This window comes from Artemia franciscana, chromosome 7 (genome assembly GCF_032884065.1).
Source record: "Artemia franciscana chromosome 7, ASM3288406v1, whole genome shotgun sequence".
Classification (NCBI taxonomy): Eukaryota; Metazoa; Arthropoda; class Branchiopoda; order Anostraca; family Artemiidae; genus Artemia; species Artemia franciscana.
This window is the reverse complement of record NC_088869.1, coordinates 23,207,582-23,232,174: the sequence shown is the minus strand read 5'-3', so window position 1 is coordinate 23,232,174 and position 24,593 is coordinate 23,207,582. Positions and strand designations below refer to the sequence as shown.

At 35.2% G+C, this 24,593-nt stretch overlaps 1 protein-coding gene and 1 long non-coding RNA gene across 3 annotated transcripts in view; one reads left to right on the top strand and one right to left on the bottom strand.

Moving 5' to 3' along the window:
• The window catches only part of LOC136029006 (nidogen-like), a 258,905-nt gene that overhangs the window by 159,190 nt on the left and 75,122 nt on the right, over positions 1-24,593 (top strand). For both annotated transcript variants that reach the window (XM_065707012.1, XM_065707011.1), the window contains exons 9-10: positions 11,104-11,200; positions 19,067-19,242. In XM_065707012.1, coding sequence (XP_065563084.1) covers positions 11,104-11,200; positions 19,067-19,242 — 273 coding nt within the window. The remainder of the gene's footprint in view (positions 1-11,103; positions 11,201-19,066; positions 19,243-24,593) is intronic.
• The window catches only part of LOC136029017 (uncharacterized), a 53,959-nt gene continuing 51,030 nt past the window's right edge, over positions 21,665-24,593 (bottom strand). Inside the window, exon 4 of the long non-coding RNA XR_010617945.1 lies at positions 21,665-22,145. This is a non-coding gene — a long non-coding RNA (uncharacterized LOC136029017). The remainder of the gene's footprint in view (positions 22,146-24,593) is intronic.

Below are 24,593 nucleotides of genomic sequence, written 5' to 3'. Positions count from 1 at the left end.
CTTTAGATAGGTCCTGACAGGATCTGAATTTCCTGTCGAAAGCTGAATGTCCTTTCTTCTGGAGGATACAACGTCCGCGTGTGGGCAAATGCGTGTGGACTCACTATGAACGGGGATGATCAGTGTATAAACTATTTTCTCCAGCCCAGAGAATTCTAAGAGAAGGCTCAGTATGAGCACCGATGATCAGCCCAAAGTTTTTTTCACTGGCTGAACCAATTGTTTGGATCACATAAGAATATCTTAGTAGGGACATGGACCAGGTCTAAGAAAGTCACTGTCTATATGGGCTTCTGCCGTAAAATGACTAAAGTTTTAGCTTAATGGTATTAAGTGATGTTTACAAATACGTTTTTCTGAATTATTTTTAACGGTTTTTCTGATGCAATTTCTTTGATGAGGCTTTCAAAGTTGTCTAAAGTCTTAAACTAGGTCCTTATAGGAACTTGGTTTTGCTTAGAAAGCCGGGTCTAACGTCAACCGACAGAAACAGTTTATTTACATGCTTCTGCAAATATTCGGTTCGCTGTTTTTCATCAGCTGTTCAATTCGTTTGTCGAGATGATAAAATTATTCTACTCATATAAACAGGACTAAATTTTGTGAGTATGGTATTTTCGACAAAATTCTTTTACGATAAAAATTTATTTGTTTAAGAGCAGAATATATTTTGTAATAGTATAGGAGTTGTATATATTGTCAGCCAGCAGAAATAATTTATTTACATTCTTCTGCTTCTTTATTTACATTGATTTACATCATCAGTTCAGATATTCATTTGTTTAGATGACAAACTATTCAACTTATATGAACAAGGCTCAATATTGTGAATGCGTTATGTTCGATCATAATTCTTTTCCGATTAATATTTATTTGTTCAAGAGTAGTATATATTTACACTCGCAACTTCAAAATATAGACCTTTTCGACTGTAATGCTAATAGGTTTATTGATCAAATGTGTTTTACTAGGTCTCAGGCAGTTGATAGTTGATCTTGACACATGACCAACAAGCAACACATGACCAATTTTGTGAATGCTTTATGTTCGATCATAATTATGTTACCATGAACATATATTTGTTCAAGAGTAGTAAATATTTAGATTGGTAACTTCAAAATATGGATTTCTTCGACTGTAATATAAATAGGTCTATTGGCCAAATGTGTATTTTAATAGATTGTTTAATAGATTATCAAATTTAACTATGATATTCTTTCTAATAGATGTTCTACTATTAATGCTTTTCAAGAGGTTAAACTTTAAAAGCACTCCGAATCCTCTAGTTCTAAAACTGTACCAATTCTTCAAAAGTTAACTTTGCATGAAATTAGAGACACATTTTGCATAGTAATCACGGGCTTAGAATGCCGCAAGAGTTGAAACTTTGTACTTCGAAGCAGTTTAAAGCTTCACCATTGAAATTGGAGGATTTTTGGATTAGGTGGTGAGAAGTAGAGACGAACTTTGATTGAACTTGTCTACATTTCGGCAAAGATTTAACAGAAACTTGACAACATTACACAGGATCCAGGATATAGCTAATAGGTGAATTCGCAGTGCTAACAAAAATACCCGATTCTACTCTTAATGTCTAGGGTTCAAACACCTTCAACGATTCATGATTGTTTTTAACATTTTGATCAACTCACATCCTTCCAATGAGCTTTTATGCTCATACCAGCGTTTGTCAAGGTGGCACTTATTGGCACATATGGCACTTATTGGCAATTATTAAACACACAGGCACTTATTGCCTCTGATACTTGAAGGAGAAATGTTTGCCCGTGGATTGCCATATGTAGCACGAAAGTGCTGTGTTAGCACTATTACAGTTAATTTTTGACTACAGCACCGAAGATCACTATAGCATGCAAATTTTGCAATTGTAGCACTTTAGGAACTGACCATGGCAGCAACCTTGGCTTAGACAATAGTACTTTAGAAAAAAACTTTGTCTGGTGCTACCCACCGAATCCATGAAGGTGGTATTAAGTCTAAGATACTGTATGTTGATTCCCCAAATGATGATTAAAAATATATCAAATTCCTATTGATTAAATTTTACAGTACATTCCATAGATTTCTTTGCACATTAAAGAAAATGATTATAAATTTTTACCAGAAAATTTTATCAGGTACCCATATAAACTGATACTTTTTCTATTAATCTCGTCAGAAATATTAAACGTTACAAAATACTCTATCAGACAGCAAGAGGCTCGGATCAGTATCTAAGAAACAAAAATTCAGCGTCATATCTAAGAACTTACGGATAAAAGAAATATTAGAAAATTTGCTTTGGTCCTTCTTGAAGAAACGAAAACAACATCAAATAAACAGAAAAAAACTGCTTAGGGTATTTTAGTATCGAGGCATGACATTGGCCTCAAAGATACCGTTTTAATGAAGATTGACTTTTAAATTTTTGTTTTTAGTCTTAATCTATTATCAAAAAAACTGCCTGAAATATTCTATGACTTAACTTACTTTTCTAACAAACGGTCTTATCTATCTATTCACTCTGTGATAATCATAAAAACGGGGAATACTATATTGAAACATGAAAATAGTCAGGATTACATTTAGTATTATAATGCTATGGGAAAAGATTGGGGTCTTCAGAATGTTTAATATTTAATATGAAAACAGAGTCTTTTGCCTTAATGGCATGGACTTAACTTGAAGAAAAAAAAATCTATAGATTACAACATCTCCTCTTTTGGAAAATTAGAGTTAAGACGAAACTGGAAAATCTCCTTTAGCGGTCAGGTAGGACATCAACAGTGACCATTTACATTAATCTGCAACACTTATGCAAAGCTAATTTCTTTGAATCTCATTTCCCCTAATATCCTCATTTCCGGCTTTTTTTTTCTTCTTTTTTTTGTTGCTTTAATGCATCAGAGTTTGTCAAAGAACATACTGTTGCTGATAAATTATCATAAAATTGTGAAGTCAATATCGGCCATATGGTTACTTTTTAATGATCTGGGGTGAAGTACAGAGAGCTGGAGCTGGATCTAAGACAGAGAGTGCATTCCTTGCAAGTGGAATCAGTGTTGGCTCTGGGAATGACAATGAAGAGAGACCAAAGGCTTGACTATATCCTTTTGACTTACTCTCAAAGAAAAATGAGGAGTTTGGGTGATTCCTAGCCCCCTTCCTAAGTTCCATGATATTTAATATATTACACATTATTGGCTACATTCTTCATGTATTTTGCCGTTTGTTTGGGGTTAAACAGCTTCACAAACCCAAAAATTGTCTACAAACCAAAATGAGCTACATTGATAAGTATTAGGCAGTGCTAAATGAAAAACCTTAACGTTCTATCATAAAAAATATTTCTTAAAAGAAACAATGATTTTTCTCTAAGAGGATTAATCACTCCTTACCAGTAATTAGCTACCTTGAAAAGAAAATGTACAGTCATTAGATTTTTTTAGAAGAATTCTTTAGTGTTATCCAAGAGACAGATGCTGGGGAATCCATTTGATAAATTCTTTTTCATCTGTACAAGAACGTAAGCAAAAACTTTGTCGTCACCACTACGTGATAAATAGTCTAATTCACGCGATTTATCAACCTGAATGTTTTTTTAAATAAATTTCCAAGCGTAAAATTTTTTCTGTATTTGATGAATTTCCAAATAGCAATTCTCCAATAGCAAGACGAATTGGAATCTGAGTGAATATGGTCAGTGACCACAATATAAATTTCAAAATTGTAAAAAATGTTGTTCTTTACTCAAACTACAAGAAAGTAAAGTATAATCAATCAAGCAGTTCGTGGTAACGAACTGTAGTAAGGAGCGACCCGGCTCAATAGTAACCGAAACTCTAAAAGATAGAATTTTGGTACCAATAGTTACATCAAAAAAATTGCATTTTAATGCTGATTTTAAATATATAAGTTTCATCAAGATTAGTTATACCCATCAAAATTTACGAGCCTGAGAAAATTTGACTCATTTTTGACAATAGAGGGAAAAACCCCCTAAAAGTCATACGATCTTAACGAAAATCACACCATCAGATTCAGAGTATCAGAGAACCTTGTTGTAGAAGTTTCAAGCCCCTATCTACAAAAATGTGGAATTTCACATTTTTTGCCAGAAGACAAATCACGGATGCGTGTTTATTTGTTTTTTTTTATGGTTTTTTTTTGTCCCCCAGGGGTGCTCATTCTAACGGAAATTAAAAGTACTAGTGCCCTTTTTAAGTGACCAAAAAAATTGGAGGGCACCTAGGCCCCCTCCCACGCTCATTTTTTTCCCAAAGTCACCAGATCAAAATTCTGAGATAGCCATTTTATTCACCATAGTCGAAAAATTTAATAACTATGTCTTTGGGGACGACTTACTCCCCCGCAGTTCCCGTGGGAGGGGCTACAAGTTACAAAATTTGACCTGTGTTTACATATATTAATGGTTACTGGGAAGTGTACAGATGTTTTCAGGGGAATTTTTTTGGTTGGGGGAGAGTTGAGGGGGGGTACGTGGGAGGATCCTTCCATGGAGGAACTTCTCATGGGGGAAGAGACTTTCAATGGAGGGGGCGCAGGATTTTCTAGCATTATTTAAGAAAACAATGTAAAAATAAATATGAAAAGTTTTTTTTTCTACTGAAAGTGAGAAGCAGCATTAAAACTGAAAAAGAACAGAAATTATTACTTATAAGAGGGGTTTACCTCCTCGTAATACCTCGCTCTTTACGCTAAAGTATTTTTAGTAATTTCAACTATTTATTTTTCGGCCTTTGTGATTCAGGGGTCATTCTTAAGGAATTGGGACAAAATTAAATTTTTAGTGTAAAGAGCGAGGTATCGAAGAGGGGTGAGCCCCCTCATATACGCAATAAAAACATAAGAATATAGAAGTTCGCTACGTAAGTTAATTCGTAAGTTACGTATAGTTTTTACTTTTAAAAAGGTTCGTTAAAAATCAAAAGTTATAGTTGCCTTTTTAAGTAATCAAAAAATTGGAGGGCAACTAGGCCTCCTCCCTCACTCCTTTTTTCTCAAAATCTTCCGATTAAAACTATGAAAAAGCCATTTAGCCAAAAAAATTAATATGCAAATTTCATTTTAATTATTTATGTGCGGAGAGACAAGATCAAAATATGCATTAATTCAAAAACGTCCAGAAACTAAAAAAAACAAGTTTTTTTAAATGAAAGTAAGGAGCGACATTTAAACTTAAAACGAACAGAAATTACTCCGTATATGAAAGGGGCTTTTCCTCCTCAACGCCCCGCTCTTCACGCTAAAGTTTTTACCTGTTTTAAAATGTAGAGTTAAGAGAAAGAGTCAAACTTTAGCGTAAAGAGCGGGGCATTGAGGAGGAAAAGCCCCTTTTATATACGGAGTAAATTCTATTCGTTTTAAGTTTTAATGTCACTTAAAAAAAAACTTGTTTTTTGTTTAATACTTTACTCAACCTCTCTCATCAAACCGTTCATTTGTTTAGAAAAATATGAGTGAGAGTTCAGTTGCACTTTTTACTTAAGTGTGTCGTTGGGTTTTGGTATCTTTTAAATAATACCCTTTATCGACGCTGGAAAGGCTGGTAAAAGGACTCCGAAGGAACCAATGGAGTCTTAAATTTATGTATATGTTAATAATTGAGCCTGATATTTTTTTAATTATTGTTTGATTCTGATAGAAAAGATTTTTAATTAAATAGCTCCTAGTGAAAAAAAACTTACAGTTTGATACAAGGAGCTGCATCATATTAGCATATTGAACTATCATATTGAGCAATCATAAGAGCTGCATGTTGAATTAAATTGAATTAATATATTTGACATCCGATGTAAACACAATAACAAAGGGAGTGCAAGAGAAGAAAAAATCAGAAAAAGACGGAAATTGACAAATAAAGCATAATTAAAATGCATACGGTAAGAACACAAGTACAATGATTAACCAAATAACTACACAATACAGATAACAAGCGCAATAATTACAAAAAACGTGATGCATTTTTTCTATTTTAAAAGTGAACACCATGGAGGTCAATTATTTCCCTTGTCATAAGCTTTAATGCATCTGTCAATGGCAGCCTTAGGGTCTATGATAACCTATCTCCTGTTGGCCTAAGAATTACTTGCTCAAGGTGGAGGCCAAGAAGATAGTTAGAATACTGGTAATAAACTTGGCGAAGTCGCTTTAGTTCCGTTGCTGAGAAGGTACGCCAAAAAGGTGCAAGGTATAAAGAAAAACTGGAAACAGATACGGGTTATACAATTTAGCTAGTAGGCGGCGAAAAACGAAGTTTATTAGATGCTATGCTACCATAGGCACTGGACGTTCGGCGCTGGAAATGACGGATGAGGTACTTTCTAGTTACATTTAGAGAATCACCGATTGGGAGGCCAAGATATTTCATTTCCGGCTTAGGAGCAACCGATACTCCATCAAGATCAAATTTCGCTTCAAAAGAAACTGTATTTCATGAGACTTTCAAACACGTAACAGTTTCGGCATGTCTTCAGTAAAATATTTCCAGCAAAAATAATGAGAAATTAAAAGAGTGTTCCCCTTCTGTCTTTAAGTTTCAAGGCGGACTAGCGAAGCATAAGATTGTAATTCTGCATTATTATGTCTGTGGTTTCTATAAGCAATCGTCAACAAAAGTTTTTAAGTTTTAAGGGAAGAACAATGCGGTTTTAGAAAAGGCAGAGGATGTGTCGACCATGTTTTCACTCTTAGGTTAATAATTGAGAAGTCCCTTCGTTGTCAAACACCTTTGGTCCTTAGTTTTATCGATTATGAGCAAGCTTTCGATTCTGTTGATAGAACAGCGTTAACAAAGGTCTTATCGTTATATGGTATACCAGAAAAATACATTAAAGTGATTTGCGCTATGTACGAGAATAATACTGCTGCGGTTAAGGTAGGAAATGAGGTTAGCAACTGGTTTTGTATTAAATCAGGAGTTAAGCAGGGTTGTGTTCTATCCCCCTTTATATGGATCATTTTGATGGACTTTATCTTAAGGAGCACAGGAAAGGCAATTGGAGACCATGGAATCAAATGGGGAGGAAGAACGCTCCTGGACTTAGATTATGCTGATGATTTAAGCATATTAGATGAAAGTGTGAGCAAAATGAATGAATTTTTAGAGGTTTTACGAGTTCAGGGTGCTAAAATAGGCTTGAAAATTAATGTTAAGAAGACTAAGTCACTAAGGTTAGGAATAAGTGAAGATGAACAGGTGACCTTAGGTAACGAAAAGATTGATCAGGTTGGGAGCTTCAGTTACCTTGGTAGTATTATTAGTAAAGATGGTGGGAGCAGTGAAGATGTTAAAAGTAGAATAGCTAAAGCTCAGGGTGTTTTTTCACAGTTAAAAAAAGTTTGGAAGAATAGAAAGATAAGCCTACAAACCAAGATTAGAATATTGGAAGCTACAGTGATGACAGTGGTCAAATATGGCTCTGAAGCATGGACACTCCGAAAAGCAGATGAAAATTTACTAGATGTTTTCCAGAGAAATTGCCTACGGATTGTTCTGGGTACCCGGCTGACTGACCGTATTTCAAACAGTAGGTTGTACGAAAAGTGTGGTTCAATCCCGCTTTCTGGGGCTATAATGAAAGAAAGGTTGAGATGGCTAGGCCACGTTCTACGGATGAAGGATGACAGATTACCGAAGATTGTCCTTTTTGGCCAACCGTCTGGGGCTACACGGAAAGCAGGTCGTCCTTGTCTGGGTTGGGAGGATGTCATAAATAAGGATTTAAAGGAAATGGGAACTTCCTGGGAGGGTGTAAAGAGGGAGGCTTTCAATAGATTAGGTTGGAGGAGGAGCGTGCGTAGCTGTGTTGGCCTCAGGCGGCTTGGTGCTGCAGTGAGTTATTAGTAGTAGTAGTAGTATATTTGATCATCTGAATATGAGGTTAGGTCAGCCAGAGTTGACCAAGCTCTAAATGTGTGCCCCACAAAATCTGGCGAAAAACACGGAAAGTGTCGGATAATTTGCCCCCAGCCACACATTGCACCCCCGGTCATAGGCAGAAAATCAGGAGATCGATACCGTCGCTATGCAGACTTTTGGTGAGCATGCAAAAAAAAGTACATTTGGTAAATCACCCATATAATTCCTGAAGGGATGGATTTCCCTTTCCCTCTCTAGTAGATTTTCACCAATCTCTAAGATATCAACAGTAAACCCATACTTTTGACGTTAATTAAATTCTGTCAAAATAAGCATTAAGCAAAATTGCAGCTCTAAAAAAAATAATAATATCCGATGTAACTTGGTGAGTCTCAGACCTTTTTGATTACCAGGAGTATCATCATTCCCTCGTAAATTTATTGTTTTCTATTCCCCTTTTATTTTAATCTAGATTTCGAATTTCCATTCTGTTCTCCTGAAATCTCATCTGTGAAAATTTGGTTAGAGATCACAGCTTTTCAAAGCCTTTGCTTGATCCTTCTTCATCAAGATAAGGATATAACTTTCCAACATAGTCTTTATTCTCTTTTATAGAGCAAATAAAAAAGCTGAATTTTCTTCTTGGGCTTTGTTGTTGTCTTCTATCCCATGTCAATAGTTGAAAGCTAATAAGAAAATATTGAGGAAGAACTCGTTCTATCTGGGACAACTGATATATTTATATCATTTTTTTTTTTTGTCTTATTCTTTGGCTGTAAGATTAGTGAGTTTGTGGAACAGAACACAAATAACAAGTCGATAAATTGTCTTTTAAATTTTAAAGGCAACGTCTAGACGCATTATTAAATAAAAAAAACACAAGTTTTTTTTTAAATGAAAGTAAGGAGCAGCATTAAAACTTAAAACGAACAGAAATTACTCCGTATATGAGAAAGCGGCTTTTCCTCCTCAACGGCCCGCTCTTTACGCTATAGTTTGACTCTTTCTCTTAACTCTATTTTGAAAACAGTAAGAAACGTTAGCGTAAAGAGCGGGCCGTTGAGGAGCAAAAGCCCCTTTCATATACGGAGTAATTTCTGTTCGTTTTAAGTTTTAATGTTGCTCCTTACTTTCATTTAAAAAAACTTGTGTTTTTTTATTTAATTTCTGGACGTTTTTGAATTAATGCATGTTTTGATCTTGGCTCTCCGCACATAAATAATTAAAACGAATTTTTCATATTAATTAATTGCAATTAATCGGAAGATTTTGAGAAAAAGGAGCGAGAGAGGAGGCCTAGTTGCCCTCCAATTTTTTGATTACTTAAAAAAGCAACTAGAACTTTTAATTTTTTACAAACGTTTTCATTGGTAAAAAGTATATGTAACTTACGAATTAATTTACGTAACGAACTTCTATATTCGTATGTTTTTATTGCATGTATGAGGGGGTTCAACCCTCGTCAATACATCGCTCTTTACCCTAAAGCTTAAATTTTGTCCCAATTCCTTAAGAATGACCTCTGAATCACAAAGGTCGTAGAATAAATAGTTGAAATTACTAAAAATACTTTAGCGTAAAGAGTGAGATATAACGAGGAGGTAAACCCCTCATATGTGTAATAATTTTTGTTCGTTTTAACTTTTAATGCTGCTCAAAACTTTTATGTTTATTTTTTCATTGTTTTTTCAAATAATGCTAGAAAACCCTGCACCCCCTTCATTGAAATTCTCTTCCCCCATGACAAGTTTCTCCATGGAAATATCCTCCCACGTAACCCACCCCCCCTCAAATCTCCCCGTAAACAAAAAATCCCCTGAAAACGTCTGTACACTTCCCAGTAACCATTACTATATGTAAACACTGGTCAAAGTTTGTAACTTGCAGCCCCTCCCACGGGGACTACGGAGGAGTAAGTCGTCCCTAAGGACATAGTTATTAAACTTTTCGACAATGGTGAATAAAATGGCTATTTCAGAATTTTTATCCGGTGACTTTTGGGAAAAAAGAGCAGGGAGGGGGCCTAGGTGCCCTCCAATTTTTTCGGTCACTTAAAAAGGGCACTAGAAATTTTAATTTTCGTTAAAATGAGCCCTCTCGTGACGTTCTAGGACCACTCAGTCAATACAATCACCCCTGGGGAAAACAAAAACAAAACAAAAAACAAACAAAAAAACAAATAAACACGCATCCGTGATCTGTCTTCTGGCAAAAAATGCGAAATTCTACATTTTTGTAGATAGGAGCTTGAAACTTCTACAACAAGGTTCTTTGATACGCTGAATCTGATGGTGTGATTTTCGTTAAGATTGTATGACTTTTAGGGGGGTGTTTTTCCCTATTTTCTGAAATGAGGCAAATTTTCTCAGGCTCGTAACTTTTGATGGGTATAAGTGATCTTGGTGAAACTTATATATTTAAAATCAGCATTAAAATGCGATCCTTTTGATGTAACTATTGGTACAAAAATTCCATTTTTTAGAGTTTCGGTTACTATTGAGCCGGGTCACTCTTTACTACAGTTCGTTACCACGAACTGTTCATACAGTTCATACATATTTTTCTGTAGATTTTCTCTTGCTTTTCCAACTTCTTTAGGAGGGAGGTCAAGGGTATCCCTGACCTTCTTCAATAGAGGATTGGATGCGGAGCATGACTTATAGGTGCTAAACGCTTGAAAGCAGCAGGATAGGAAGAATATGCCTGAAGTTTTGTTTTATTTCCCTAAAAGTATTTTTTAAAGGACTTTTTTCATATTAATATTTAATTTTGGTAAACGACCAAAAACAAGTATTAATTGTTGAATGTTCGTACAAATTATAAAATGTTACTTGATTGTCTTTTTTTCTAATTATTGTGTACATTAGTTAGTTATTGTGTACATTTTAATTCAATACAAACCATTATTATTTCCTGTTGATTCGACTAACAAAGATACTCAATGGTAGATTTAGGTTAGACTCGTGTATCTTTTTTATTAGCTGGGAATATCCCAACTAAGTTTCCGGCTAGGAATTTGGCTTTTCAAAAGCTGGCTCGAAAGTCTCTGTCGTGCTAACCATATTGTTTTCCAACAGTGCCTTTCTTCTCTTATATGGAAGAAGTGAAGAAAATTTAGTATTTCTTGTAACTCCAAGGCAACTTGTGTGAAATCTAATAAGTAACTTTCTCAGGATAAAACTTTATTTATATATCCTGACTCATGAATATATTTATTACAGCCGAAGAGGACCCTTGTCTACAGGGAACAGAAGTGTGCTCCAACAATAGTATGTGCGTTTCTACTGGGGACTCTTTCCGATGCGAGTGCAAACAAGGGTACGTCGCAGTTTAGTAGAGTTCTTATTTACATTGATAATTCATGTGTTTTCTCGCTTAATAAGGTGTTTAACTCACATCTCTTAAATATTGGGATAATATAACTAGTATTCATATATATGGGATTCCAGCTAGATTCACTACAAAGCCTCCGCAAATTGAAAGAGTGGGGATAACCCCACTGTCTGATTGTTTGAAGTTTCAAACCTCTTTTCAATGCTTAATCCTTGCCCAAACATCCCCAACTAATAATAAGAAAGCGCTGCTGTATTTTTGTCTTAATGGAGGTAACAATTTTTATTTAAATTCAGAGGTGACTGAGTTATCTCGGTTTGAATTACTACTGAAAAAAAAGAAATGCTGCTTCAAAATAAAATAAATAGCTACTCGAGAGGAAGAAAGATAAAATTCATTCACTAACTGGCAAAGGTCTCCCAATCACTTACGAAAGTAAATCTTTGAACCTCGTCCATTACTTTGGGCGGTTCCTAAGACCACAGCACCGAAAGAATATAGTGAACCGAGAAAGCTGACCTTGCATTCACTCTGATTGGCGTTTTATAATCACCACCTAAATGTCTCATCTGATGGCCATTGGAAAAAGTAGTCTCTGTAAACAGTATGAAAACAACTTGAATCAGTAGGTATTGATTCACTTGAACAATTGCATGCATTAGCAGAAGTTTATAAAACAAACAACGTCCTGGAACTGGCTGAATTACTCACTGAAGTACGAGCATTTATTACATAAGTAGCACTCTTGGTACTTGTCGGTTATTGGAAGCACACCCAAAGAAGCGAAGTTAGGTTAATCCTAATGAAAAATAACAAAAACTGATGACAAAATAATAAGGTAAAAAGATAAATAATACGGAATTAGACCTTACAGTCCTTACCGGTGGTCCTGATGTCCATTTCTTGGCCCTTCAGCCAGGAAGTGCAAGGGGGCTGGGGGCCAACCATCCTGTGCTTTCGCACACCCTTCCTGTTTACATTCCCCAGATGTCTCTAGGTACCCATTTAGAGCTGGGTCGACTGTGGCTGAGCTTACAGAGTCAACCCACTGACCTCCGTCCCAAACTCAGAGGACGAGGGTTCGAATCCTAGTTTACCCGGTTATTTAGTTTGGGTCAAAATACTTTAGAAATAAATTTGAAACCGAACTGAACATAGTCCCTACCCACACCCCTAATGTGCAAATACATAACCCAAATTATACAAATCCAATACATTGTATCATTCATCACTTGTTTCTGTGGCTATGAAACCGGATTTCTGAGATGTAACCTAAGCATAATTTTTGAATGTATTTCTAATAACCGACAAGTACCGTATTCCAGCATATGTTTTTGAAACCCGCAGAGGCTTTGGGAATGTTTTAGGAGAAAGAGAAGAGTAATGCATTAAAAAAGAGTAAATTAGCCAAAGAAAAATAGTAAGATCTTAAATATTTTCAACCGAAAACTCATTTTTATTTCCTAATCGTGCCTGTGTTCTTTGAAACCTAATATTGCATGTTCTCGTCGATTACCTCTGTGAAGTACCTTTCTTTTACGCTGTTAAGTCACCCCCTGTATTCACTTGCAACCCAAGCTAATCGGCAGGTGATCAACATGTTTTATATATTGCAGCATAAATGAGTTGATCTGAACTTCCATCGTATATATATTTCCATGTATGTTTCTTATATATTTCTTATTTGTTATATATATATTTCTTCTGCAAATATTTCTTTTCAATTCTTTGTCAAGAATCTTGATATAATTTCAGTTTTTTCTTTGCTATCTTTGTTTTATTTTGTCACTGAGTTTTTTTTTCTCAAGTCAAGAACCACAGAGACGAAGCAAGTTGTTTATTGTTAAAGGAACGCTTAGAACTCAGATAAATTAATCACAGAATCATTTTGATTTTAAAGCACAGCCTAAAATTATTTGTTCTTCCCACTCGTCTTCGTTATCGTCCTCATCCTGTCTTGCCAAAGTGATAGCGCATAATGCCCCTTTGGACTCCCCGAAGACAAAACTGCAGGGTAAACAGCTCTATCTCAGATACTTGCACCCGCTGGTGCACTGCCACTATGCCATCTTCAACAGATTTTCTGGTGTACACATCTGTCCTAGTGGGAAGATACATATTCTATGTTAAAGAGAGGCACCAACCGCACTCTTCGGGCTGTAGCAACTTGGAAATGTCTAGTCACTTCAATATATGCAAATGGCATCAGTAAAAGTTGTACTTTGCGGCATAAAAGTTGGTGGAACACGCTCTGCCCGAACTTGCAACCCCCATAGTAAATGTCCGCACCGGGACATCGTTAAGGGTCTTCTCATTGCTTTTCCCTTTGTATATGCGAAGCAAATCTTTCTCTCCAGCTTCATTGATCTCCTGGCGGTTGGCTCCTGGTGCCATGAAGATCTTATAAGTATCCTTAAAATACCATCTATGAGTGACAAGTAAGCCACTGCTGGTTTCCCTACGCCATAAAGTCTAGATGTTGTATTGTAGCCAGACATTGCGTGTCAAACGAGTACATTTTCTGCTACTTCGTCTCTTAGTTTGTTCTTGATCCTATTTATGTCATACACTCGTTGTTTATTTTCATACGTGTCTGTCTGCATAAAGATATCACGTACATCAAGCTTGGCATGGTACAACAGAAGGACTAATATGTTGGTATCATTCCAAATCTAAGTGGTCGACAAAGGTTCAGCAAAACTGAGTGCAGTTTGTAGAACTAAGACATCGACATCATCCTGAGCATGTAGAACCTTATATCCTGAGTTTTCCAGCCTCTCAGTAGGTAGGTCGCTGAATCGTTGTTTATTTTTGGGACTTCTCAAAATTCTTCCTTAGTTTTGATGTACTTTCATGTTAGGAAAGAATTCAATCGTTTGAGACGACAAACCTTTGGCTCTCTTGAGCTTTGCGCAATTTTTCGTCTTTGATGTCTTTTTTTAAACTGATCATAGAAAAATCCGAATCAAATGTGCTTTTTGCCAGCAGTAGCTGATCATTGTTTTGGGTTTAAATTAATGTTTGATTTTATTTCTGCTTGTCGTTGGTATAATGGAGCTCTATAATTTTCTTTCTGAAGCTTTTATTATGAAAAAAGTTTTCTTTTTTTAAATTGATCATATAGAAAATCGACTCTTACGTCTCTCATGCCAACAATAGCTGATCATCGTTTTCAGTTTAAATTATTGTTTGATTTTATTTCTGCATGTCTTTGGTGTAATGGAGCTCTATACTTTTCTTTCTGAAGCTTTTCTCATGAAAAGTTCTTTTTTTTTGATTAATCATATAAACAAGAGCTAAGAGCTCATATGAAACTTGTGACGAAGTTGGAAGAGGCAAGAGCAAAAAGCTCATATAGTTTGAGCTCTGGAAAAATCCTTAAAACTAATAGATTGCTTTAAAAGGAAAATAAGAAGCTTAGTGCCGGTCGGGATTTCAAATAAGAGCTATGAATCACGAGGTCCTTCTAAATGTGAAAATTAATTAAGATCCGATCACCCACTCGTAAGTTAAAAATACCTCAATTTTTTCTCTCCCTTCAGCCCCCAAGATGGTTGAATAGGGGAAAACGACTTTATCAAGTCAATTTGTGCAGCTCCCTGACACGCCTACCAATTTCGTCCTAGCACGTCCAGAAGCACCAAACTCGCCAAAGCACTAAGCCCCATCCCCTAACTCCCCCAAAGAGAGTGGATCCAGTCTGGTTATGTCAATTACGTATCTAAGACATTTATAAGCGTATTCCAAAATTTTCGGTTTCCCCCTCTAACTCCCTCCAATGTCAACAGATCTGGTCAGGATTTGAAATGAGAGCTCTGAGACATGAGTTCCTTCTAAATATCAAAATTCATTAAGATCCGGTCACCCGTTCTTAAGTTAAAATACCTCAATTTTTCTAATTTTTCCAAATTAACAACCCCCAGCTCCCCTAAAGAAAACGGATCCGTTCCAATTATGTCAATCACCTATCTATAACTTGTGCTTATTCTTCCCATCAAGTTTCATCCCGATCTCTTCACTCAAAACTTTTTCCAAGATATCCGGTTCCCAATATTTCTGGTATCCCCCTCAAGCTCCCCCCCCCCAATGTCACCAGATCTGGTCGGGATTTATAATTAAAGTTCTAAAGCACAAGATCCTTCTAAAGATCAAATTTCATTAAGATCTGATTACCCGTTCGTAAGTTGCAAATATCTCATTTTTTCTGATTTCCCGAATTGCTCCCACCCCCCAACTCTACCAAAGAGAATGAATCCGGTCCGGTTATTTCTGTCACATATCTTGGACTTGTACTTATTCTTCCCACCAAGTTTCATCCGGATCTCTCCGCTTTAAGCATTTTCCAAGATTTTAGGTTCCCCCCCAACTCCCCCCAATGTCACCAGAACCGGTTGGTATTTAAAATAAAAGGTAAAACACGATATCATTCCAAAAATCAAGTTTCATTAAGATCTGATCACTCGTTTGTAAGTTAAAAATACCTCATTTTTTCTATTTTTTCCGATTTAACCTTCCCCCATTCTCCCTAAGACGGTTGAATCGGAGAAATGACAATTTCTATGTTAACTTGGTCTGGTTCCTAATAGACCTGCCAAATTTCATCATCCTAGCTTACCTGGAAGTGCCTAAAGTATCAAAACCGGGACAGACAGGCCGACAGACAGACCGACAGACCGACAGAATTTGCGATCACCATATGTCACTTGGTAAGATACCAAGTGCCATAATAACCGACTCTTACGTATCTCATGTCAGCAATAGCTTGACTCTTTCTCTCAAATCTACTTTTTAAAACAGTGAAAAACATTAGCGTAAAGAGTGGGGCGTTGAGGTGGGAACAGCCCCTTTCATATACAGAGTAATTTCTCCTCGTTTTAAGTTTTAATGTCGCTCCATACTTTAATTGAAAAAAACTTGTTTTTTTTACTGAATTACAAGTAAAATCCAATAGCCGACATTAACATATTAATTTTGATTATTAACTTTTCGACGTTAATTCTGATCGGACAATTTTGAGAAAAAGGAGTGGGGTAGGAGGCTTAGTTGCCCTTCAATCTTTTGGTTACTTAAAAAGGCAACTAGAACCTTTAATTTCTTATGAAAGTTTTTATTAATAGAAAATATACGTAACATCCGAATTAACTTTAGTAACGAACTTCTATATTCGTATATTTTTATTACGTATATGAGGGGGTTTGCCCCTCTTTAATACCTTGCTCTTTACACTAAAGCTTAAATTTTGTCCCAATTCGTTAGGAATGACCCCTGAATCACAAAGGCCGTAGAAGAAATAGTTTAAATTACTAAAAATACTTTAGCGTAAAGAGCAGGTATTTTAGGAGGAGATGAACCCCTCATGTACGTAATAATTTCCGTTCGTTTTGTTTTAATACTGCTCTTTACTTTCAGCTGAAAAAAACTTTTTCATATTTATCTTTTCATTTTTGTTTTAAATAATATTAGAAAATCCTACGCTCTCTTCATGGAAATTCTCTCCTCCCATGACAAATTCTTCCATGGAAAGATCCTCCCATGTAAACCTATAGAGCTCTACACTTTTCTTTCTGAAGTTTTTTTTTATGAGAAAAAGAGTCTTTTCAAACAGTTCGTGGTAACGAACTGTAGTAAGGAGCGACCCGGCTCAATAGTATCCGAAATTCTACAAAATGGGATTTTGATACCAAGAATTATATAAAAAGAATCTTATTCTTACGCTGATTCTAAATATATAAGTTTCATTAAGTACAGTAATACCCATCAAAAGTTACAAGCCTGAGAAAATGTGCCTTATTTTAGAAAATAGGGGGAAAACCCCTTAAAAGTTAAAGTATCTTAACGAAAATCACACCATCAAATTCAGCGTATCAGAGAAACCTATTGTAGAATTTTCAAGTGCTTATCTACAAAAATATGGAATTTTGTATTTTTTGCCAGAAGACAGAGCACGGATGCACGTTTATTTGTTTTTTGTTTTTGTTTTTTTTTTTCCAGGGGTGATCGTATCAGCCCAGTGGTCCTAGAATGTGTTTAAATTATTGTCTGATTTTAAGTCTGCTTGTCTTTGATGCAATGGAGCTGTATACTTGTCTGTCAGAAGCTTTTCTTACGATTTTTTTTTTTTTTTTTTTTTTTAATCATACATAAAATCGACTCTTACGTGTCTTATGCCAGCAATAAATGATCATCTTTTTCAGTTTAAACTATTGTCTTATTTTATTTCTGCTTGTCTTTGGTGTAATGGACCTCTATAATTTTCTTTCTGAAGCTTTTCTTATGAAAAAAAATTCCTTGTTTTTAATTAATCTTATATAAAACCGGCTCTTACGTGTCTTATGCTAGCAATTACTGATCATCGTTTTCAGTTTAAATTATTTTTTGATTTTAGTTCTACCTGTCTTTGGTGTAATGGAGCTAAATACTATTCTTTTTGAAACCGTTCTTATTAAAAAAAAATTAATTAATCATTTAGGAAACCGACTTTTACTTGTCTTATGCCAGCAATAGGTGATAATATTTAGCACAGCTGGTTGAGGCTCTTATTTTCTATATGGATTGGAAATAACATTTCAACAAATAATAACCACATATTATCTATCCAGGGGTGTAGCTAAAGTATTTGTATTGGTGGGGCAAGAGGCTTACTTTTGAAGTAGGTGCTATTCAAGTGGTAGTGAAGAAAAGTAAATATTTAACAAACACGCTACTCGGTGGATATAAAAACATTACGCAGTACACTAAAAACAATAGACACACATTAAACAATCATACATATAAGTGCTGTCGTCTAGCTTTTACTTAAATTGTCAGCAATGAACTGTTGCAGAAAACAGTGATATAGCGTAATTAAGGTTTTGGGTAGACGAAGGTAAATGTCGTATACACTCAGGTTTTTCTACCGGATTCACTACTAATGCTGGACTATACATCCCCCTCCACTTTTCTCAACCCCCTCACTAGCACAGGATGCTCAATCTCATAATTGAGCCAAGTTCTATTCTAATAGCCTCGGGTATCGCGCTATTCATTTGCTCGTAATTTTGAATGGATTTCGCCTCTGTAAGAATTAAATTGTTGCACTAAACTTTTAATATACGTGATTTGTTGATATATTATTTATGATTTTTATTAAACTGTTTTGTTTGAGGGCTCGCTGATTTATATTAGTAAATAGCATTGATATTAGCGAGCCACAATTCCAAAACATAAGTCATAGGCAGTGCAATAGCGCTGTTTAAGTAAAGATACAGGATAATTCAAAGTATCACCAAAGATTGTGTAACATTATATTGTGTCATCTTCCCCACATTTAAATAGCGACTGTATTTTAAATCTGAAAGTATTTGAAAAATAGAGTTGGAATGATTAAATCATCCTTTGGGTATTGTTCGACAAAGAATATCGGAAAATCTTAACAATCATTGGCGTTACTGCGGCAGAAACCTTAAATAAATAAAAAATTGCCAGGGATCCCAATTGGAAGGGAGCATTGACTAAAATGGAAAATTTTCCATTTTCCCTAATTTCCCTAAAGTGGAAAATCACCTTTCCCTTTGTAGCTTTGCTTAAGAAAACGAATTCTATAAAGTTTCAAAAAAGTTTTTCTTGTGTAAATCATAGCATGATTACTCTTGAACATATTGTGAAATGTAATTGACTCCTTTTTTCGTATGCCTTATGTTAAAAACGTGTATTTATTCGTTAAAAAATTATCAACCGAAAGTAAAGAGTAAGTCTGACAATTAAAACAAGCAGCCATTTAAAAGCTACTTAATAAACTAAAGTTTTTTCAAATTATTGGGAGGGCAATTGCCCCCCCTCAAAGACCCCACTGATGATATCCATTTTTCTCAGGTACGAATTTTTATATGAGGATACCTCGAGCGGACAAAGCGTGACTTGTGTTGACATCAATGAGTGTGACACTGGTCTTGACCAATGCCATGAGCACGCCCAATGTGTAAATGAGCTGGGCAGCTACAGTTGTCTATGTCTCCATGGCTATCATGGAGATGGCTTTTCATGCGACCGTAAGTTTCTTCATCCTTTGTCTCAATATGGTTACTTGTTCATAGATTAAAAATATAAGAAAAAAATATGTAAGAATTGAGGCATTTTCCTCAAATAGTAATTTTATTCAAGTTATTAGAAATTCTTTACCCCACCTTTCCCTGAGAGTATTACTCTGATTTCGTCTAATGATTTGGTTAGCATTAATTTCAGTAAAGGCAGGATGTAGCTGTTTTCTATTATTGTTATTATTATTAATATTATTATTATTATTATTATTATTATTATTCTTGTCATTTACTTTGTTGCAATTAAAGTCAGGCTTGTTCGTCCGACTGACTTATGTGGAATGCATAGTCTCGAATGGCTTTACAAGCCTTTAAATCCCACTCTTTACTGAAGTAACTTCTAAAACTGTGAATTAATCAAATTCACTCCAAATCAGAAACCCTACTTTCCGCTTTTTCTGTGCATAACGTTCCTTATTTGGTATATAACAAGCCCAAAACAAAATAAATTCTGTTTTTTTTTTCTTTCATAATTTTTATCACTATGAAAGAATAGATTAAGCCGCCATTGCCACTAAATGAAGCCTCAAATTTCCCTCTATTAACTCTATGTATACCTTAGAACCAATCAGTCGACGTTAAGTAAAATTCTTTTCCCACGAGGATTTGCTTATCTCAAAACAGACCTAGTTTTCTCCTAAGAGATACTTGATAAACATGACCATCCGAATTAGGCACTTTCTAGTCGATTCATCTCCAGTTACTTTGACACCGAGAAATCCTCTTAAGGGCAGAAGGATGATATGTCTCTAGAAATAATCGCTTATACAGATAAAAGCCTATTAGAGCAAGTTCAAAATTTAAGAAGTGACGCTTGGATAGAAAAGATTATCAAGACTTTATATTTTTTAAAAATTCTGGTTCTCTTCAACTAAAAGTAAGGAGCGACATTAAAACTTATAATGGACAGAAATTATTCCCTATGTGAGGGAGTCTACCCCTTCTTTATCCCTCGTTTTTCTCACTAAAGTTTAACTTTCTACTACAATTCTTTAAGAAAGTCTGCTCCACACACAAAGGCTGTTGAATTTGAATGAGAAGTATTATTGGAGAACTTTAAAACTTTAGCGTCAAAAACGAGGGACGAGGAAGGGGTAGCCCCCCCCCCCCGTATAGGGAATGAATCAAGTTCGTTTTAAGAATTAATATTGATCCTAAGTTTCAGTCGAAAAAAACTGTTTTTATTTTAATTTCCGACCTTTTCTTAAATCATACCAAGAAATCCTTTTTCTCCGCACCCCCTCCCCCTTTAAAATTTCCCCAGAAAACTATAAATAATTTCTTAGACCACACTGCTTTTCCATTTACGAAAAATTAAGCAAAGAGAAAACGGGTTTTATTGTCGACAAAGCAGTGAACACAAAATAAAATATATAAACAAAACTACACTTTAACTAAAAAAACAAAAATAATAGGTATATTTCAGCCCCACGTCTGAGAGCCTTTCTGAACGGAAACAAAAAATTAGAAACGACAAAAAAGAAAAAAAAAGCTTTTTTTTATAACATAACACACAAAAAACACAACAACTAAACACACGAAAAAAAACAACAAAATGAAAAAATAGCAATAAATAAATACAATTAACTCACATTATAAACAAAACTTCCAGCACTGATGGTAATAGCTTAATACAACACCAAAGCAAAGGTTTATAATGAAACCATGGGTTCCTTTCCCCTACAACAATTCCATGTTCCATGCTCTTGTGGTAAATTTTATGTAGGTAGAACACTGCAGAATTTAAGAAATAGACTACAGCAGCACAAAAATGTCATAGATTGCTCCCTAAGGCATAATAAAAAACTTTAAACATTTGAATCCGCTATAGCGGAACACGTGTATAATTTTCCTCATCCCAATATTTTAATTTATCCAACAAAAATTGTTGATATGTCTGTAGGACTTTTACAAAGTTTCAGAGGAATTATAGAAACAATGGGAGTATTAGTATTAATCGAGATGAAGTGGATTCCAAGATAAATTAAATCTATAATAGTCAATTAATGACCAGTTGAAAACTTCAACAAGTAGTGATTTACATAATTATCCTGAAAGAAGTGATAACCTTGCGAACGAAAGTCAAAGTAAGGTCAATACTGCTATAAGTCGACGGACTGCAGCTAAACTAGCAAACTAAGAAATCCATTCCATTTATAATTCATAAATTTGTTTCATTAACCTGTAAGACTTCTTTAGGGATGGTGGACCTGGGGTTTTATTTTGTTAAAGTAAATATAATTTTCACTTTTAATATATTCCCATTTATACACCGACTGTTGCAGAGGAAAGGAACCAATGGTTTCATTATAAACATTTGCTTTGGTGTTGTATTAAGTTATTATCATCATTGCTGGGAGTTTTGTTTATAATGTGAGTTTTTCTTATTATTTTTTGTGCTTTTTTTGTGGGTTTAGTTGTCGTGTTTTTTTGTGTTAGATTTCAAAAATTCTTTTCTTTCTTGAAAACTCTGCCAAAAAATTTCATCCTCACTGAAAAATTCCCACGGTCTCCCCACAAGAATTCCTCCCTCTCCCCCCAAAAAAACTGTCCCTCCCAATAGCAAATACTATATGTGAATAACGGGCCAATTGCTAATCTTACAGTCCTTTCCCAGGGACTATGGAGGCTGTGTCATCCCCAAAAGCACAGTTATTAGACCTTTCAACTATGCTGAATCAAATAGCTATCTCAAAACTGTGATTGGATTTCGGTGGGGGGGGGGAAGGGTGTGAAAAAAGGGGCTAGTTTCCCTCCCATATTTTTGGTTACTTAAAAAAGGGCAATAGAATATCTTAGTTATGTTTGAATAGACCTCTTGACCTTCTTTGTCCATTGATTCGATATGGTCGTCCCTGGAAAAAAAAATTATCAACCAAACGCATCCGTGACCTTTTCTTGGCAAAAAAAAATTAAACTCCACAATTTTGTTGATAGGATCTTGTAATCTCTTTAGTAGGGTTCTCGGATATTCTGAATCTGACGGTACGATCTTTATTAAGATCGCTTGAATTTTTGAGTATTTCTCATCTTTCCCTTTTTGAAAAGTAGTTAATTTTTCCTAGGCTCGTAGCTCTTGATAGGTAACATTAAGCTTGAATTTTGTGTACAGGGACCAGCAAAAAAAAAAACAAATCATTACCACGGTTTAAGAGTCAAACTTTAGCGTAAAGAGCGAGGTTTTGAGGAGGGAACAGCCCCTTTCATATACAGAACAATTTCTGTTTGTTTGAAGTTTTAATGTCACTCCTTACTTTAGTTGAAAAAACTTGTTTTTAAATTTAATTTCCGAACGCTTTTGAATTAATGATGTTTTTATTTTGGCTCTCCGCACATGAATAATTAATTGAATAAGAGTAATGAACATTGAATAAAAAGGGGGTGGGGGCGAGACCTAGTTGCCCTCTCATTTTTGGCTACTGAAAAATTACACTAGAACTTTTATTTTTTTTACAGACTTTTTTATTAGTAACAAATACACTTCTATATTTGTATATTTTCATTACGTGTCAATATCTCGCTCTTTACAATAAAGCTTGAAATTTGTCCCAATTTTTTAAGAATGACCCTTGAATCACAAAGGCCGTAGAATAAATAGTTGAAATTACTAAAAATACTTTAGCGTAAAGAGCAAGGTATTGTGGAGGAGACGAACCCCCTTATATACGTAATATGTTCTGTTTGTTATAAGTTTTAATGCTGCTCCTTACTTCCAGTTGAAAAACTTGTTTTCTATTTATTTTCTCATTGTTTTTTTTTTAATTAATGCTACAAATCCTGCACCCCCTTCATAGAAATTTTCTTCCCTCATGACAAATTCCTCCGTGAAAAGATACTCTTATGTAACCCCCCAAAAAAAAATCCGCCACGAAAAACTTCACGTGAAAACGTCTGTACAATCCCTAATAACCATTACTATATGTAAACATTGTCAAAGTTTGTAACTTGTAGGCCCCCCTTGGGACTGCGGGGGATTAAGTCGTCCCAAAAGACATAGTTATTAGGTTTTTTGACTCGTGCTGAACAAAATGGCTATCTCAAAATTTTGATCCGGTGAATTTGGGAAAAAAGTGAATTTTTGGCTACTTAAAAGGGAACTAGAACTTTTCACTTCCGTTAGAATGAGCCCTTTCACGACATTCTAGGACCACTAGGTCGATAGGATCACCCATGGGGAAAAAATAAAAAACAAATAAACACGCATCCATGATTTGTCTTCTGGCAAAAAATACAAAATTCCAAAATTTGTAGATAGGAGCTTGAAACTTCTACAGTAGGGTTCTCTGATATGCTGAATCTGATGGTGTGGTTTTCATTAAAATTCTATGACTTTTGAGGGTGTTTCCCCCTATTTTCTAAAATATGGCAAATTTGCTCAGGTTCGTAACTTTTGATAAGTAAGACTAAACTTGAAATCATATTTGAAATCAGCATAAAAATGCGATTCTTTTGATGTAGCTATTGGTATCAAAGTTCCATTTTTTAGAGTTTTGGTTACTATTGAGCCGGGTCGCTCCTTGCTACAGTTCGTTACCACGATCTGTTTGATAGCAGTTAATGGGAATCAGAAGCAACGCTCTTGCATTGCCATAATAAAGAGCAATGGGCCTTTAATTTTGTTTTTAATTCCCCCCCCCCCTCCACTCAGTGGATATAAAATGGTTGACAGTAGAAACATGAGAACGGGCTCTTTCGAATAATTTTGAAAGTTTCAGTGCCCTTTTTAAGGGTTTAAGGCGATTGGAGGACAACCAGCCTCCCTCTCATGATCTTTTCTGCTACTTGGGTCAACATTCATCACAGCTTTTCCATTTGTGTCTCTTTTTATAGATTCAATGTTTTTTAAAGAGCACTGCTCAGAAAAAAGAAAACTGTATATCTTTCATTTCAAAATGTTAATTTTATTGACACCAGCCAACTTTCTAGTATATCTACTAAGAAAGAAGCAAAGAAAAACATCCCCTCCCCTATATATGTATCCGAAGGACCTTTCACCAAAATCGAAACACTTTGGTCTTAAAAGATCATTTTTGGGACTTTTGGTAGCCTTCCTCCATCTCTTTTTTGCAACATATCACTATTTTATTTAAACCTATAAAGGTTCAAATGAATCTACTCAGTCAAAAAGACCCCCCTAAAATATGGATTAAATAAAAAAAAAATTTGCAACCGAAAGTAAGGAATAATATCAAAAGTTAAAACGAACAGAAGTGATTACGTATATGAAAAGGGCTGCACCTCCTCAAGACCTCGTTCTTTACGCAAAAGTTTTTACAAAAATTTTAAAGAAAGCTTTATCGTTC